Source organism: Anoplolepis gracilipes, chromosome 10, assembly GCF_047496725.1.
Source record: "Anoplolepis gracilipes chromosome 10, ASM4749672v1, whole genome shotgun sequence".
NCBI classification, from domain to species: Eukaryota; Metazoa; Arthropoda; class Insecta; order Hymenoptera; family Formicidae; genus Anoplolepis; species Anoplolepis gracilipes.
Window position 1 is genome coordinate 5,001 of NC_132979.1, and position 14,379 is coordinate 19,379.

The window sequence follows — 14,379 nt, forward strand, 5'->3', positions numbered from 1 at the left end:
ACCTAGCCTGGCCTGACCTAGCCTGGCCTGACCTAGCCTGGCCTGACCTAGCCTGGCCTGACCTGACCTGAAAAAACATTATTTCAACCTGGCGGAAGCCCGTAACCTAGCCTGTAAAAAAAAAAAAAAAAAAAAAAAAAAAATTATTATTTTGACGTCAGATTCGGCTTATATTACTCGCCTTATACAGTTACATAAACTAGGTCTTATACATTTCTTTGAAACATTTACCGTTTTCAAGTTACAAAGTATAATTCTATCACCGTACTTTAAGTTGCGGTCAGGTTAATTGTTCTTTATTTATCTTTATAAACCTTATTATACAAGCCAAATCTTACTCCGGTAAAATAATTATTTGAATAATTCATTTATGTAACATTTTTACAACTTTGTATTTTGCGGTCAGATCAATTGTATTTTATTCATCTTTATAATCCTTATTATACAAGTTAAATTTGACTTTGGTAAAATAAATATTTGAATTATTTATTTATGTAACATTTTTACAACTTTGTTTTTTGCGGTCATGTCAATTGTTCTTTATTTATCTTTGTAAACCTTATTATACGAGTCAAACCTGACTTCGGTAAAATAATTATTTAAATAATTTATTTATGTAACATTTCTACAACTTTGTATTTTGCGGTCAGATTAATAGTGCTTTATTCATCTTTACAAACCTTATTATATGAACTTAATCTGACTCCGGTAAAATATATATTTAAATAATATATTTCTATAATATTTCTATATCTTTGTATTTTGCCGTCAGGTTAATGATACTTTATTTAGCTTTACTAACTTTATTATATGAGTCAAACTTGACTTTGGTAAAATAAATATTTAAATAATTTATTCATGTATTATTTCTTCAACTTTGTATTTTGCGGTCAGATTAATGGTGCTTCATTTATCTTTACCAACCTTATTATACAAGCCAAATCTGACTCCGGTAAAATAAATATTTGAATAATTTATTTATATAACATTTCTACAACTTTGTATTTTGCGGTCAAATCAATGATGCTTTATTTATCTTTATAATTCTTATTATAGGAGCCAAATCTGACTCCGGTAAAATAAATATTTTAATAATTTATTCATGTAACATTTTTACAACTTTGTATTTTGCGGTCAGGTTAATGGTGTTTTATTTATCTTTACAAACCTTATTGTTCGAGCCTAACCTGACTTACGTAAGGTAAATATTAAAATAATTTAATTATGTAATATTTTTACTACTTTGTATTTGACCGTCAAATTAATGATGCCTTGTTAATGTTTATTTACCTTACTATATAAGCCCAACATGACTGACGTAAGAAATTTATTTAAATAATTTATTTGTGTTTTTATATTACTTCATAACTCCAAAACTGTGGATCGTACAGAGACGTACTTAGGAGATAATATAGGTTTCTTAAAGCCCTAATAATCGTGAATAATTAAAACTCTTAATCTCAAGAAACGATATTTAATATTACGAATATACGAAAAATCTTTGAAAATTACTAACTCCGAAACTATGGGTCATACAAAGACATACTTGTGAAAGAATATAGATCTTGAGAAGCCCTAAAGATCACGACTAATTAGAACCCTTAATCTATGGAAACGATAATTAAAATTACGAATAAACGAAAAATATTTGAAAATTCATAACTTCGAAACTATAAGTCGTACAGAGAAGTACTTGAGGCAGAATATAGGTCCTTTAGAGCCTAAAGATCGCGACTAATTAAAACTCTTAATCTCAAAAAACGATAATTTAAATTACGAATAAACGAGAAATCTTTGAAAATTCATAACTTTAAAACTGTAGGTCGTACAGAGACGTACTTGGAGGAGAATACAGGACCCTTAAATCCCTAAAGATCGCGACCAATTAGAACTCTTAATCTCAAAAAACGATAATTAAAATTACGAATAAAGGAAAAATCTTTAAAAATTCATAACTCCAAAACTGTGGGTCTTACAAAGACGTATTTTATAAATATGAATTTAACACATTAAAGAATATACATATAGTATTATATTTAAATTAACTTTTTTTACAGCATAATAAACGCAACAATCAGCTTATCAATGCCATCGAGAGAAAATATTCATTTCATGAGAAAAATCGAGCAGTTTTAAGTCAAATGGTCAAAAACAAATATTTTAATTTTTATTACAATATTTTTATGTATACGTATAAAACAATTAATTATAAATTTCAAAACCGCGATTCATGTACTTTAATGCATTTAATATTATTGTTTTTCATCGCTTTATACGTATTTTAACGGTTTATGTATTATTACGTATTATAATGCGTATTATCATGGCGAAAAAGAAGTCGTGTATTGTGTATTTCGATTAAAGTATATGCATTATATTCTACAGCCGCGGTTTATGTGTTTTAAAGCGTTCAACGTTATAGTTCAGAATCGCTTTGTATATACTTTAATACGTTGTCTTATCACGTAGCATAATGCGTGATTATCGTGGCAAATAAGAGAACGTGTATTATTCCGTATTTCGATTAAAGTATTTTATACATTAAATTTTATAACCGCGATTTATGTATTTTAATGCGTTCAATATTATTGTTCGAAATCGCTCTATATGTATTTTAAACTCGTTAATTCCTTACAGTTACAACTAAAACTTTTTTTTTTACGTGTAATGTGGTCAAAATTAAACAATAATTCTATATACATAATGCGCAAAAATTACGATTAAATTTTACAACATAGCACAAAACAATAATTCATAAAACTATCTCAAATGCGATCTTTTATTGAAGGAAAATGTATATAAGTTTTGATTTTTATAAATCAATAGACTTTTGCAAAGATAATCTTGTGTCATATTTATGAATTTTTTTTTTATCGGTTTTAAGATAATCTTATTGTATCTACTTCTATATGATTTAAACTATTATTTAATTAAACTAACACTGGTTGAACAGTGCCCGTTGGAAGTGCTGGATTTTGTAAAGTGCGTATGTATTTAAAATATACGTAACATGTATGTCAAAGTTGGGAAGTAATGCGTTACTTATTGTAACGTTATTACAGTTACTTTCTCTCGTAGGTAACTGTAACGGTAATGGAGTTATAAATTTTGTTTATAACGGAAGAAGTAATTTTGTTACATTTTTCAATAACGAGTAAGAAAATTAACAGATACTTTTATCGTTACTTTTCAGACAGCACATGTCTTTAAAAGATGCTTAAAAGACAACTTAAAAACGTCTTATTGTCTTTTATAAATATCTTTAAAATAATATAATTAATTTTTACTTAAAGATAATATTTTGACTTTCCTGTATTGGAATTTTTTTCGAATATACTTGAATATACTTGAAAATATTATACTTTCTGCGAATATAATTTTCAAATAAAGAAACATAGATATTTTTCGTTTCATGCATATGCGCGCATTTTATAATATATAGTACATGTAACATAGTATACTATAGATACATGCGTGTACATATGCGTGAAATGGAACTTAGGGATCGATAAGAGTATTGAAATGCAGTATCGCATAGAAACTGCTGAAAATCCTTTCTAATATTCTTCTACTTTGTAAAAAAAAAAAAAAAAAAAAAATTTAAGTAAACAAATGATTCAATAATTAGTAAAGAATTCGATTTCATGAAAATTATTGTATTATGTTAGAATTTTAAAATAAAAAAAATTAAAGAGACGTGAAGAAAGCGATTTTGAGCATATTTACAAATCCATTAAAAGTAAATTAATGATAAAATTATTTTATTTACATTTACAAAATCTAAAAGTGTTTAAGAAAGCTTGTTAACACTTTCTTTTTTTCAAAAGTTTGTTTTATTTAAAATAATTTATTATTATCAATATTATTACACACTTTACATCAAAATTATATCATTTTGATTACTTTAATGTAAAATAATGTTAAAAAATTTTTAGTGTTTAGTGTATAAAAATTTGATCTTGTATTAAGAAAATTTTTATGTAAAGTTCCTATTGTATACAAAAAAAAAAATAAAAAAAAGTAACGGAAATTGTAACGATTCGCGTTACTTTTTGAATAACAAAGTAAAGGTAACGAGTTACTTTTTGGAAAAAAACGGTAACGCTAACGAATTACTTTTATAAGGTCAGTTTTAAGTTTTCCAACTCTGCATGCATGTGTGTATACCTATATGTATATACATACTATATATACCTGCTCGTATATGTACTTTACGGAAATCAACCAATTGATTCGTTCCTCTAGCTCTAGCGAGTTAATATAGAACTTTTATATTATCTTGCTAGTGGAATGGAACGAATATTGTCGGGCAGTAAATGTGGTAACGTCCAACCATCTTTGTTTGAATAGAAATAGTTTTTGCTCGCGGTTTTAAATCACTTAACTATATATAGTCTTAACTGTAAATACATGTAAGTCTATACCATAAATCTATAAATCATCTAAAAAATGATCAAGATATTTTGAAATAACATTATCTTCGACAAGTTATCTTTTAAAATATTTCGTTCAAATATCGCTTCGTGTTTTGATTACGAGTGTAGATGTCTTTTATAAGACTAAATTTAAGATAATGTTCAAAATAAGATTTGGTTATAAATACAGGTATTGAAAGTGTCTTACGAAAAAATTAACCGAAATGACCGCTCTTATAGTTTTTTTTCTGATTCAGGTAACAATGACGACAGAATGGACATAGTATAGATACGCATCGTCATGCTCTGACGTTGGAAATAGTGGCGTGATGCGATGGAATTTCGATCGATTATAACTTGTCTGCCAAGCGCCAAGCCTTGGCATGAGACATGAGGCATGAGGCACGATTAGTCAGTCACATGGTAGACGTGTACTGCGCGACATCAAAGTCCGGTCGTCTTGATAACGCATTACACATTACGAACCTATTGAACACACGAGTCCGATCAGTGGACTCTTCTTAAACTGTAATCACTCGATGAACTTTGATCATCGTGAGACAATCTTTCGTGTCAGACAATCGATTCAATCTTTACGATTGACACCTCTTTGTTAAATTTTGTCTCATTTGCACTTTGTCATACATAGTTTTCTATTTGCTCATAGTGTGTGTGAATACGAATCGAGCATAACGACGCTTGATTTTATTGAAGGTAAATGTACAATAAATCTCTTACTTACTTGCATCTTTTTTTTACATTTTTTTACATTTTTTGCTTTTACTTTCTCTTGCTCCGAAATTTAAATGTATTTATATTTTATTTTAATTGTAAAAATTGTAAAAAAAGGGTACGGATAAAATATAATTTAATCTCTGATAATTTTTTTCTTTTTTCGTTAATAATATATTTTTGTTGATAATTAATTTGTTAATAACAATAATCAATAACTAAATTAAAATAGGAAATAATAAGAATAATTGAGTGTTCAGCGGTAATTGTGAATTGTATTCGCAATCGTTATATATATAAACTATTAGCCAATGAGAAGTATAGATATCAGATATGTTTATTAGATATCTATTGAAAAAAATTATAAAAAGAACATCTATTAAAACATCTATATAAACGTCTAATTAACATCTAACAGTTTTGATTTCTAATCGTTACATTATGTAATCAGTTAGTAAATCAACAGTCAGTTTAATAAACTTATTTATATTTTATTCACAAACATCGTTCCTCATGCATATTTTAAAATAATCCTTGAAAAAAATGTCGAAATATTATAGATAAAAATTGATTTCATAAAATAATCAAATAATAATTATTATAAAGAAGCTATTTTTTATATTTGATTGACAAAGAATAAGTTATACGTGGAAATTTTTTATTTTGTTGGCATAACAGGAAGTCGTGATTCAAACAGAAATAAAACAAGCGCTCCTAAAAATCAGTGTAAAATCGCTTTATTTAACATCCATGATAAAAGTCTTTTGTCCAAAATACAAATACAAAAATTTTTTAAATATTGGAAGAAAAAATTTTTAATGGTTTAATTGTTTGAGAAAAATTTATACCATAAAAGATCGATCGAAAAGTTGAAACTTTTTTTTTTCTATTGTTTATAAAACATTACAAGAAAATACATTTAATTATTACACATTATATAAATAAATTATTACATTAAATAAAATATTTTTAAAAAAGACAAAAATTTATCCGAAAAAATTAAATAACATTTTTTCAAGCATTTTTACAAAGTAAAGACCTTTTATATTTTTCTGCTGGCTGCACTAGGCCAGATTTTTTTTCATTACCGTTCATAATTGATCATCTCAATAATATTGTTTATATCTATGATAAGCTCTGTCATAAACTCATAACTAATCAAATAGTTTTTCGTGAAAAATCTGAAGAAAGAGCCTAGGTTTCTTGAACCGTGTAGTCTTATATTCTCACAGACAAGAAAAAAAAAAATTTTTCTTATACAGCACCAAAATGTTGCAAGAATATTGCATAGACATTACATTAACACATTGTAATATTGCATGAAAATGCGAAATGTTTCTGCTGCATATGTTAAAATTGATCTGATTGAAATTCTTGTTTTATAGTTGATATTTATAGTTAGAGAGAGAAAGAGAGAGAGAGAGAGAAAGAGAGAGAAGCATGCGAGTTTAACAGCATTTTAAAATACAAGATGTTTTTTTTACTAATTACAGCAATTAGCAAGATAAAAAAACCCTCACGTAAATCATGTTTTAGATGTAAATTTAATTGTTATAATTGATAATTTAAACAACAGAATAATATCAAGGTATATAAGTAAATATTCTGTTGAATATTGAATTAGTTAATATATAATTACTCCACACAGGTTTGTAAATTTCTTTTTTTTTCACCAATTCTTTTATTTTTTAAAAAGAGATTAACAACAATTTCTAATAAAAATAATACTTGACATTCTTCATATATTTATATATTCACATTTATATATTTTTATTATATTTAATGTTTAAAGTTAATAAAGTCAAATACTTCTACTTTTTATTCATAACAATTGTTGTTTAGCTCGTGATGCCTACTTATTCATAATTATTTATTAATAAAGTCATATATTTATAGTTAAAATGAAATGAAATATGCTATATTGTGAAAACGATACGATAAAAACCGTATATCTAAAGTCGGAATCTAAAGTTGACCTAAACTCATTTAAAAAGAAAGTAATCTATTATATATTATATTAGGTTGTTGTAAAAATAATTGTGGTTTTTTATTTTTTAATTTGATGCAAATATCGAATAACACTGTTGAAAATAGTCAACGTTTTTACTTGTTCTGCAATCTCTCGAGTTGTTTTGCATGGGTCTGCTTCAATACAATGGCTCTTAATTAAAATTGTTGTCGTCAACCGTTCAGAAAAACGTTTGCGACCCTTCTCATTGTTCAGTTCTCATCTTTATTACAAAATTTTTGTAACCAATGTTGAGCTGTACGTTCATTTTGACAATCTCTTGGCCAAATGTAAAATTGATATTACAGTTTCCGCTGCTTTTTACATCCATTTTAAACTCATATACATATATAATCGCTCGAATTTACTTTTTTTCCATTTTTAAAATAAACAGTAAAAACACATCCACCAACATAAATCGCAGTAGAGTTTGAATTCACATTTTAAAATATATATAATATATATTCTGTATGTATAAGAACAATGATTAAATTAAAGTTTAACTATGATCATATTTATTCAAAATAATAATAATAATAATAATAATAAGCAAAGTTCAAAATAACAAATTCTGCCCTTTGCAATTATTTTTGCAGCAATTTATATTTTGCAGCAAAATGATTGCACCAATCACATACAGACACTAAACATGACATTCCAGACTCTCTCTCTCTCTCTCTCTCTCTCTCTCTCTCTCTCTCTCTCTCTCTCTCTCTCTCTCCCCCCCCTCCCTTTCAAAGGTCTCTATAGTGAGTGTTCAAAACGAACGCACCCTTAGTATAGTCATGAAAATTTATCCGGGGTTAGCGGTCTTTAATATAGTATCTGATCGGTGATCGGTGGTAATGCAAAAGACAGTAATTTTGTCCACGTAATATCATATCTCTGGATCTGGATTGGAAGGTCGTAGCGTTGGAAGGTCAAACTTTTTCAAAGGTCATTTTTCTCATCTTTAAAAGTACTTTGAAATAATAAGTATCTAGCAAACACTCGAGTCATAAAATTTAAGATTATTAACCTGTTTCCATACCATTAAAGATTTTTATTTTTAACTACTTCCTTGCTCCTTGGGAAATGAGGATGGCCTGGTAAAACAAAACAAAAAAAAAAAAAAAAAAATAGTTTTTAATCCCATAAAATTTCTCGAAATTTCAACCCTGTATTTCTATCCATTCTATATAATATGATATCCGGACTTTTAGACATTTATCCTGGTTATACTACCTATTATACCATTATTATACACCCATCTCGCCCAATAAACAAAATGCTCGCAATACCTACTTATATACCATATTAGGATTGGCAAGATATTTATTGATAATCAGAAAATGTTACCAAATTAGCATTAGTTGTGTCCGCATTAGCTTTGTGATCTGCTAGCAGGATTCTACTCACAAAATCTGACAGCGGATAGTGGATTGACAGAAACCTAACCTAACCTAATATAATAATCGGACATTTATGTTACTATTCTATATGCTATATGGCTATATTACTATTATATGTGATATGTGATCAGAAATTGTAAATTCATTAGTCGAGTTTTGCTGTTGTCATATTGTGCGCATCTAGATTCTGCTCAGTCTCTATATATATACCGACTCTACAGACTTAATTGGTAATAATAACTCTACAAAATTTATAACCTTTTTGCTAAGAAATTTATAACATACAAAACATTTGACAAGATTTGCTCTCGACTTAGGTCTATGTCTATAGATATAGTTTATTTTATATCGAATATTGTTAATATTATAAGTTAATAAAAATTAAAATATTATATTCTTGCTTTTTCTACTGTAACTTGTACTATGATTATTCAAAAGTTCAAGTTTAAAAACAAGCATTTAATTTGCAGATTAAAGAGATGCTGTCAAAATGGAACTGGATCATTTTTAATCTTATCGTCTGCGTAACCACTAGCCCATTGAATGGCAGTGTCTCGGAAGATGAAATCAAAGCTTTTTTACAATTAATTGAATTGGATTACGAAGATGCATGTTACAACACTGCCGACGTTCATTGGTCATTTATTATTTCACCTTCCAGCAAAACACTGTCAATATGGGTAAATATATACAAAAAATAATAATTTATAAGCTCTTAAATAAAACTAATAATGTTAAGGAGAAAAAACTATATGAGTCAGTGCAGGATGCAGATGAAATATACTATCAAACTTATACTTGTTCAATTACGTATATTGTGTATCTAACTCTTGTCTGTTTATAAATAAAATGTATTTGTTTTATTTTTTAGGAAGTACAACAATATAATTATGCAGAATCTATCAAAATGTGGAAAAATGAGGTAATCGATAAAACGGAGAATACAAAAGGACAGCTTGATCCATCTCTCCAATATAAGTATGATATAATAAAAACACCAGGTGATGCATTATTAAGAGACAAAGATTGGGAGAAAGTAAGATACTTTTAGCTTTTGCAGTTTTCAATTTTAACATACAGTAAAAACTTTAAATTATATTAAACTTTCTCTACAGTTTATACATTTTGCTGGAACCATAGAACTGCAACGATCAAACTATTCACGAGAAGGTATACTTTATTGTAATTTTATTAATTACTTATCATATATAAAATGTAAGAATAATTTTATTAATAACTACTGTTACATATATTGTGCAATAAAAAATTTTATTTTCGTTTATACAAAACCGTACGATACTATTTATTAATATAATATTTATAATTGTATGAATTATAGATGTGGAATATTTTCTCTCTCATAATGGAAAGTTCGAAGATAAACAAGCTGCCTGGAATAACTGGTATCAACAATTAATACCATTAGTTACAAATTATTCAAACAATTTGTTACTTGTTGCTAAAGCTGCAAAAGTAAATGGTTAGCATTGATTAAAACTGTGTAAAATTAAAATTATAATGCATATTAAATTTTGAATATATATAGCATTTAAATGTTTGATTATAGGTGCCAAAAATGTTAAGGAATACTGGGAGATGCTGTCGGGATATTCTGATGGATATGACAAAGTAAAAAATGAATGGAGTCGAATTAATAATCTTCATAAGAAGGTCGCAAAATTTATCGGTACAAACTTAGCTCAAAAGCATGAGTTTGCTGTAAATGACACTCTTCCTGCTTATTTACTTGGTAAGATAACAATTATTTTTGATAATGAACTGAATTTGCTATTTGTGTATATATGTAGCATTATTACAGTAACGTAACTTGGAGTTTTAATTTTTAAAAGAAAAAAGATTTGTGTGTGTGTATTAATAATATTGAAAGATTCACCAAAGAATAAATTAATATCAAAACATACCATCATCAATTTAAAACTCATATTTTTGTATATTTAAATTCTTTATAATATAAATATTGTGTATGTGTATATATGTATATATATATATATATATAAAATATTTATGTATGTATATATATTTAAAGCACTGCAGATGCAAAATATATAATAAAAATGAACAAACAACATTTTGCTAAATCTTGAAATTTTTAATCTTTAAATTTGTGTAATTTTACTTGAAAGGTAATTTACAAGGATATGATTGGACAGATATATCATCAGATGTGTTACCCTATGCAGAGTTAATCTATGGTATTAAAAACAATCTTTGGAAAAAGGTAGAAACATTACTGCTTTATGTTATATAAACTTATAGATTATTTTCTTATAATATATAAAGTTTTTTGTTGAATTGAAATTGTAGAAATATGTTGGAAAATCTTTGTACAAGACTGCATCTAAATTGAGTTCGATACTATTGAAACAAGTTCCACAAGCAGAATTTTGGGATAAGAGCGAATTTAATCAAAGTTGTCCTTCTAGATTATTAAATTTTTGTCAAGATGGTACAATGAGGTATGTACACACACACACACACACACACACACGCACACGCACACGCACGCACGCACACACGCACACACACACACACACACACAATTAAAAAAAAATTACCTGCAAAACCATTACTTCTTTTCAATAACTGTTACACTAATGATGTTATAACTTTATCTGACAATGACAAAAGTAACTCGTACATTTTTTGATAACGTTAACGTGTAATGAATTCAACAGTTTTTTTTATCGTTCCTTTTCGATGCTTTGAATCGTATCTGGCATGATTTCCATAAAAAACTTGAACATGAGTATTTTTTATTATATTCTTTATAATTTAACAATACATTACGAAACATATATTTAAATATTATTTTAGAGTGTCTACTTGTTCTAAAGCCACCATGAGCAATTTCTTGAGAGCTCACGAAGACATGGGGAAAATTCTATTTAATCAAATGACTATAGAAAGCACTCCTATTCTTAATACAATAAACAGATATTCGGGTAAAAAAATATTTTTGCTTAAACACATATATATGTCAATATAAAATTATTTGAAAAATATACAAGTAGCTCAATATTAAAATACTTGGTACAGGATTAGAGGAAGGCATATCAACGTTATTTGGAATATTATCAGTGAGTCCTGCATGGTTGAATCATACTCACTTGATGAACAGTACTAATGATAACGAGCAACGGATGATTGTATCTTTAATAATAACTGCCCTAAATGTACTTCCACGATTAGCATATTATTATTCTGCTGATCTGTGGAGATTAAACGCAATTCAAGAGAATATTACTGATCCTGCAGGCTTGCTATCATCCTGGTGGAAACATAGGTATTATAATATTTAAAATATAGTCCAAACTCTTCTATAAAGTTGACTCTTATTTTAACTATATAATACATGAACATAATTGTGTGTATTAGGCAAGAATATGAAGGTGTCTCTTCTATCAGTACAGATAATCCTACTTTCTTAGATGACAATCATATTGTTATGAACAAACCATACCTTCCGTAAGTAGTATATTACATGAGTGTGCGTGTGCGTGTGCGTGTGCGTGTGTAATGCAGAGAAATGTAATAATTTTAATATATTTTTATAATAACAATAGAACATTTATTACAGCAAAATTCTTGGCATAATGATATCTTTCCTACTATATGAATATACTTTAGACTCGACTGAAGTCAGATACAATAACATTGATGGAAAATTGATGAATAGCAATATAATGTAAGTTAACATAATATAAGAACAACGTGGTATATGTATAGATGTTGAATATATTTTCTCAATATCTATATTTAATACGCGAGAGAATTTTTATTGATATTTTCATGTGTTTTATTGATATTTTCTGCGTGTAGAAAAATGATTCAACAGGGTGGAGCCCTTCGTTGGCAAGACATTCTAGATAAATTCATAGATATAGACGACATATCTGCGGATGCTCTCCTATCTTATTTTACACCGCTGGAAGAATTTATTGAAGAAAATGAAAAAGAGTTCAAGTATAAATCTGGAGCAACGGCGGATAAGGAACTTGAAGAATTGGAAAAGCATATTTTGCAGGAGATCAACACTCCTACTGTGACACCACAACCAACCACTAGAAACAGTAAAACAACAACAGCCACACTGGATAAAAAAACAAGCAACGCGAAAAACATGCAAGCAAAAGTAGAAAAACCTTTAGAGTCTAAATCTTCTGTATATATTCGAGAAGATAAATTAAACAATTCAGACTCGAACTTGCCAAATAAAATTTCTTTGGATAAATCATCATTAACGGTTGATACATTGGATGATACACAAGATAGCACGCATAAAATTAACACTAGCAAAGCGGTATGGGCTGTAAGCGCAGTTCTTGTAGCGATAGTAGTCATTTGTATTATTGCAATTTTCGGAAGACAAAGATGTCGTAAAACGCCAAAAAATAGACGGTACGTTTAACAGTACACATATTGGTTATTAAATATATTTATTCCTCGCATTTAGTCTTTAAGAAAATTTGATCGTGTAATTTATTATCACAAACAGCGTCTTTCGTTTAAGAAGCTATTTTGTAATTAATATTGGAACATTAGACATCACGCATTCCTTATATAATATTCCTTGTCTGTTATATATATATATATATATATATATATATATATATATATATATTTTGTTTTTTGATCATTATTAATAATTAACGCGTTTTCGATTACATTTTTCATCTTTGTTCTCTCAAATTTTACCCAAACTGAGCTTTCAGCTACTTCTATTATTTGTTTGATGGTTACATACCGTCTACTTTTAGATATCCTTATCAATTTGTTATATATTTCATGATTTTACATAAAATTACAACTTGTAAAAATAGCATCAGCCAACTAAATAATTATAATATTTTTTCTAGAATATAATAACTTTAAATATATTGTAATGTTTATTATAAATGTATTGTAATATTTATAATGCTAAACTTGTACCTTAATAACTGGTAATCATTACATTTCCCACATTACATTATGTTTATCGAATAATTAATAACATTGTATAAGTATTGTGCATAATTTATCGATGAAAAGAGAAAATAGTTGAAAAAGAAAAGTAGTTAATTAAGAAAAACTTGAATATAACGATAAGAATTATTATATAACATTAAGTAATTCAATGTAAGTACTTAGTATAAATAGACTATTTTTCTACAAATATTTAATATTGTATTTTCAAGTATTGTACTTGTGCATTGTTTGTGTATCATTGTAAGAAATTATATTTTTTATAAAGATATATATATATACACACACACACACACACCTTCAAGCAGAATAATAAAATGTTCTATAGATTAAAAATGATACAATAATCAATGCGAATGTGCCAAAGAAATCACACCTGTTTAACTTGTAATATTTTCAAACTTTATATCGAATATATAAGAATTAAGGATATATCTATCCATCTATCTATATGTATCAGTGGATGGATAGGCGGGCGTTTAAAATGTTTAAATCGCGCTATATCTATTAAATAAATATTTTCTATCAAAATAAAATAATTTTATCAATTTATAGTTATATTCAGTATAAATCATGTCCTTCAATTTCTTTTAAAGATAACAACTATTTTAATAAGTAAATATTTTTATAAATAGTGGATGTGTGTGTACGTGTGTGACAATTTTAAGTAATATAACTTATATTATAACTTTAATATTGTCCTAGTTTTGGAAAATAGCAAATAAGACAATTATTCGGTCAAACTCCAACCAAACCATCAATATTCTAATATTATTGGAAATTAAATATTTATTCACACTTTATAAGCTTTTATTAATAAAATATTTTTCTAGATAAAATTTTTTCGATT

General features: G+C 27.1%; 1 protein-coding gene across 5 annotated transcripts; it reads left to right on the top strand.

Annotated features, from left to right (window-relative positions):
- Positions 1–4,674: 4,674 nt before the first annotated feature.
- On the top strand, positions 4,675–14,367 carry LOC140670038 (angiotensin-converting enzyme). Of its 5 annotated transcripts, XM_072900408.1 has the most exons (14): positions 7,912–8,091; positions 8,542–8,776; positions 9,017–9,226; positions 9,418–9,582; positions 9,662–9,761; positions 9,886–10,026; positions 10,114–10,296; positions 10,691–10,785; positions 10,872–11,023; positions 11,382–11,509; positions 11,604–11,850; positions 11,943–12,032; positions 12,145–12,252; positions 12,387–14,367. In XM_072900408.1, exons 3-14 carry the CDS (start codon positions 9,026–9,028, stop codon positions 12,973–12,975), a joined length of 2,199 nt encoding a protein of 732 aa, XP_072756509.1. In that variant the 5' UTR covers positions 7,912–8,091; positions 8,542–8,776; positions 9,017–9,025; the 3' UTR covers positions 12,976–14,367. The 5 variants fall into 5 exon arrangements, with proteins under 5 accessions (XP_072756507.1, XP_072756509.1, XP_072756510.1 ...); XM_072900406.1 differs by lacking the exons at positions 7,912–8,091; positions 8,542–8,776 and adding an exon at positions 4,675–5,129; XM_072900409.1 differs by lacking the exon at positions 8,542–8,776 and having other exon boundaries at positions 7,912–8,113.
- The last annotated feature ends 12 nt before the right edge of the window (positions 14,368–14,379 follow it).

Bases quoted from the DNA above. Each gene is read 5' to 3' on its own strand.
- LOC140670038 (XM_072900406.1), top strand. From the start codon at position 9,026: ATGCTGTCAAAATGGAACTGGATCATTTTTAATCTTATCGTCTGCGTA. The intron at 9,227-9,417 runs GTAAATATATAC...TTTATTTTTTAG, and splicing joins GCAAAACACTGTCAATATGG to GAAGTACAACAATATAATTA. The intron at 9,762-9,885 runs GTAAGAATAATT...TATGAATTATAG, and splicing joins TTACTTATCATATATAAAAT to ATGTGGAATATTTTCTCTCT.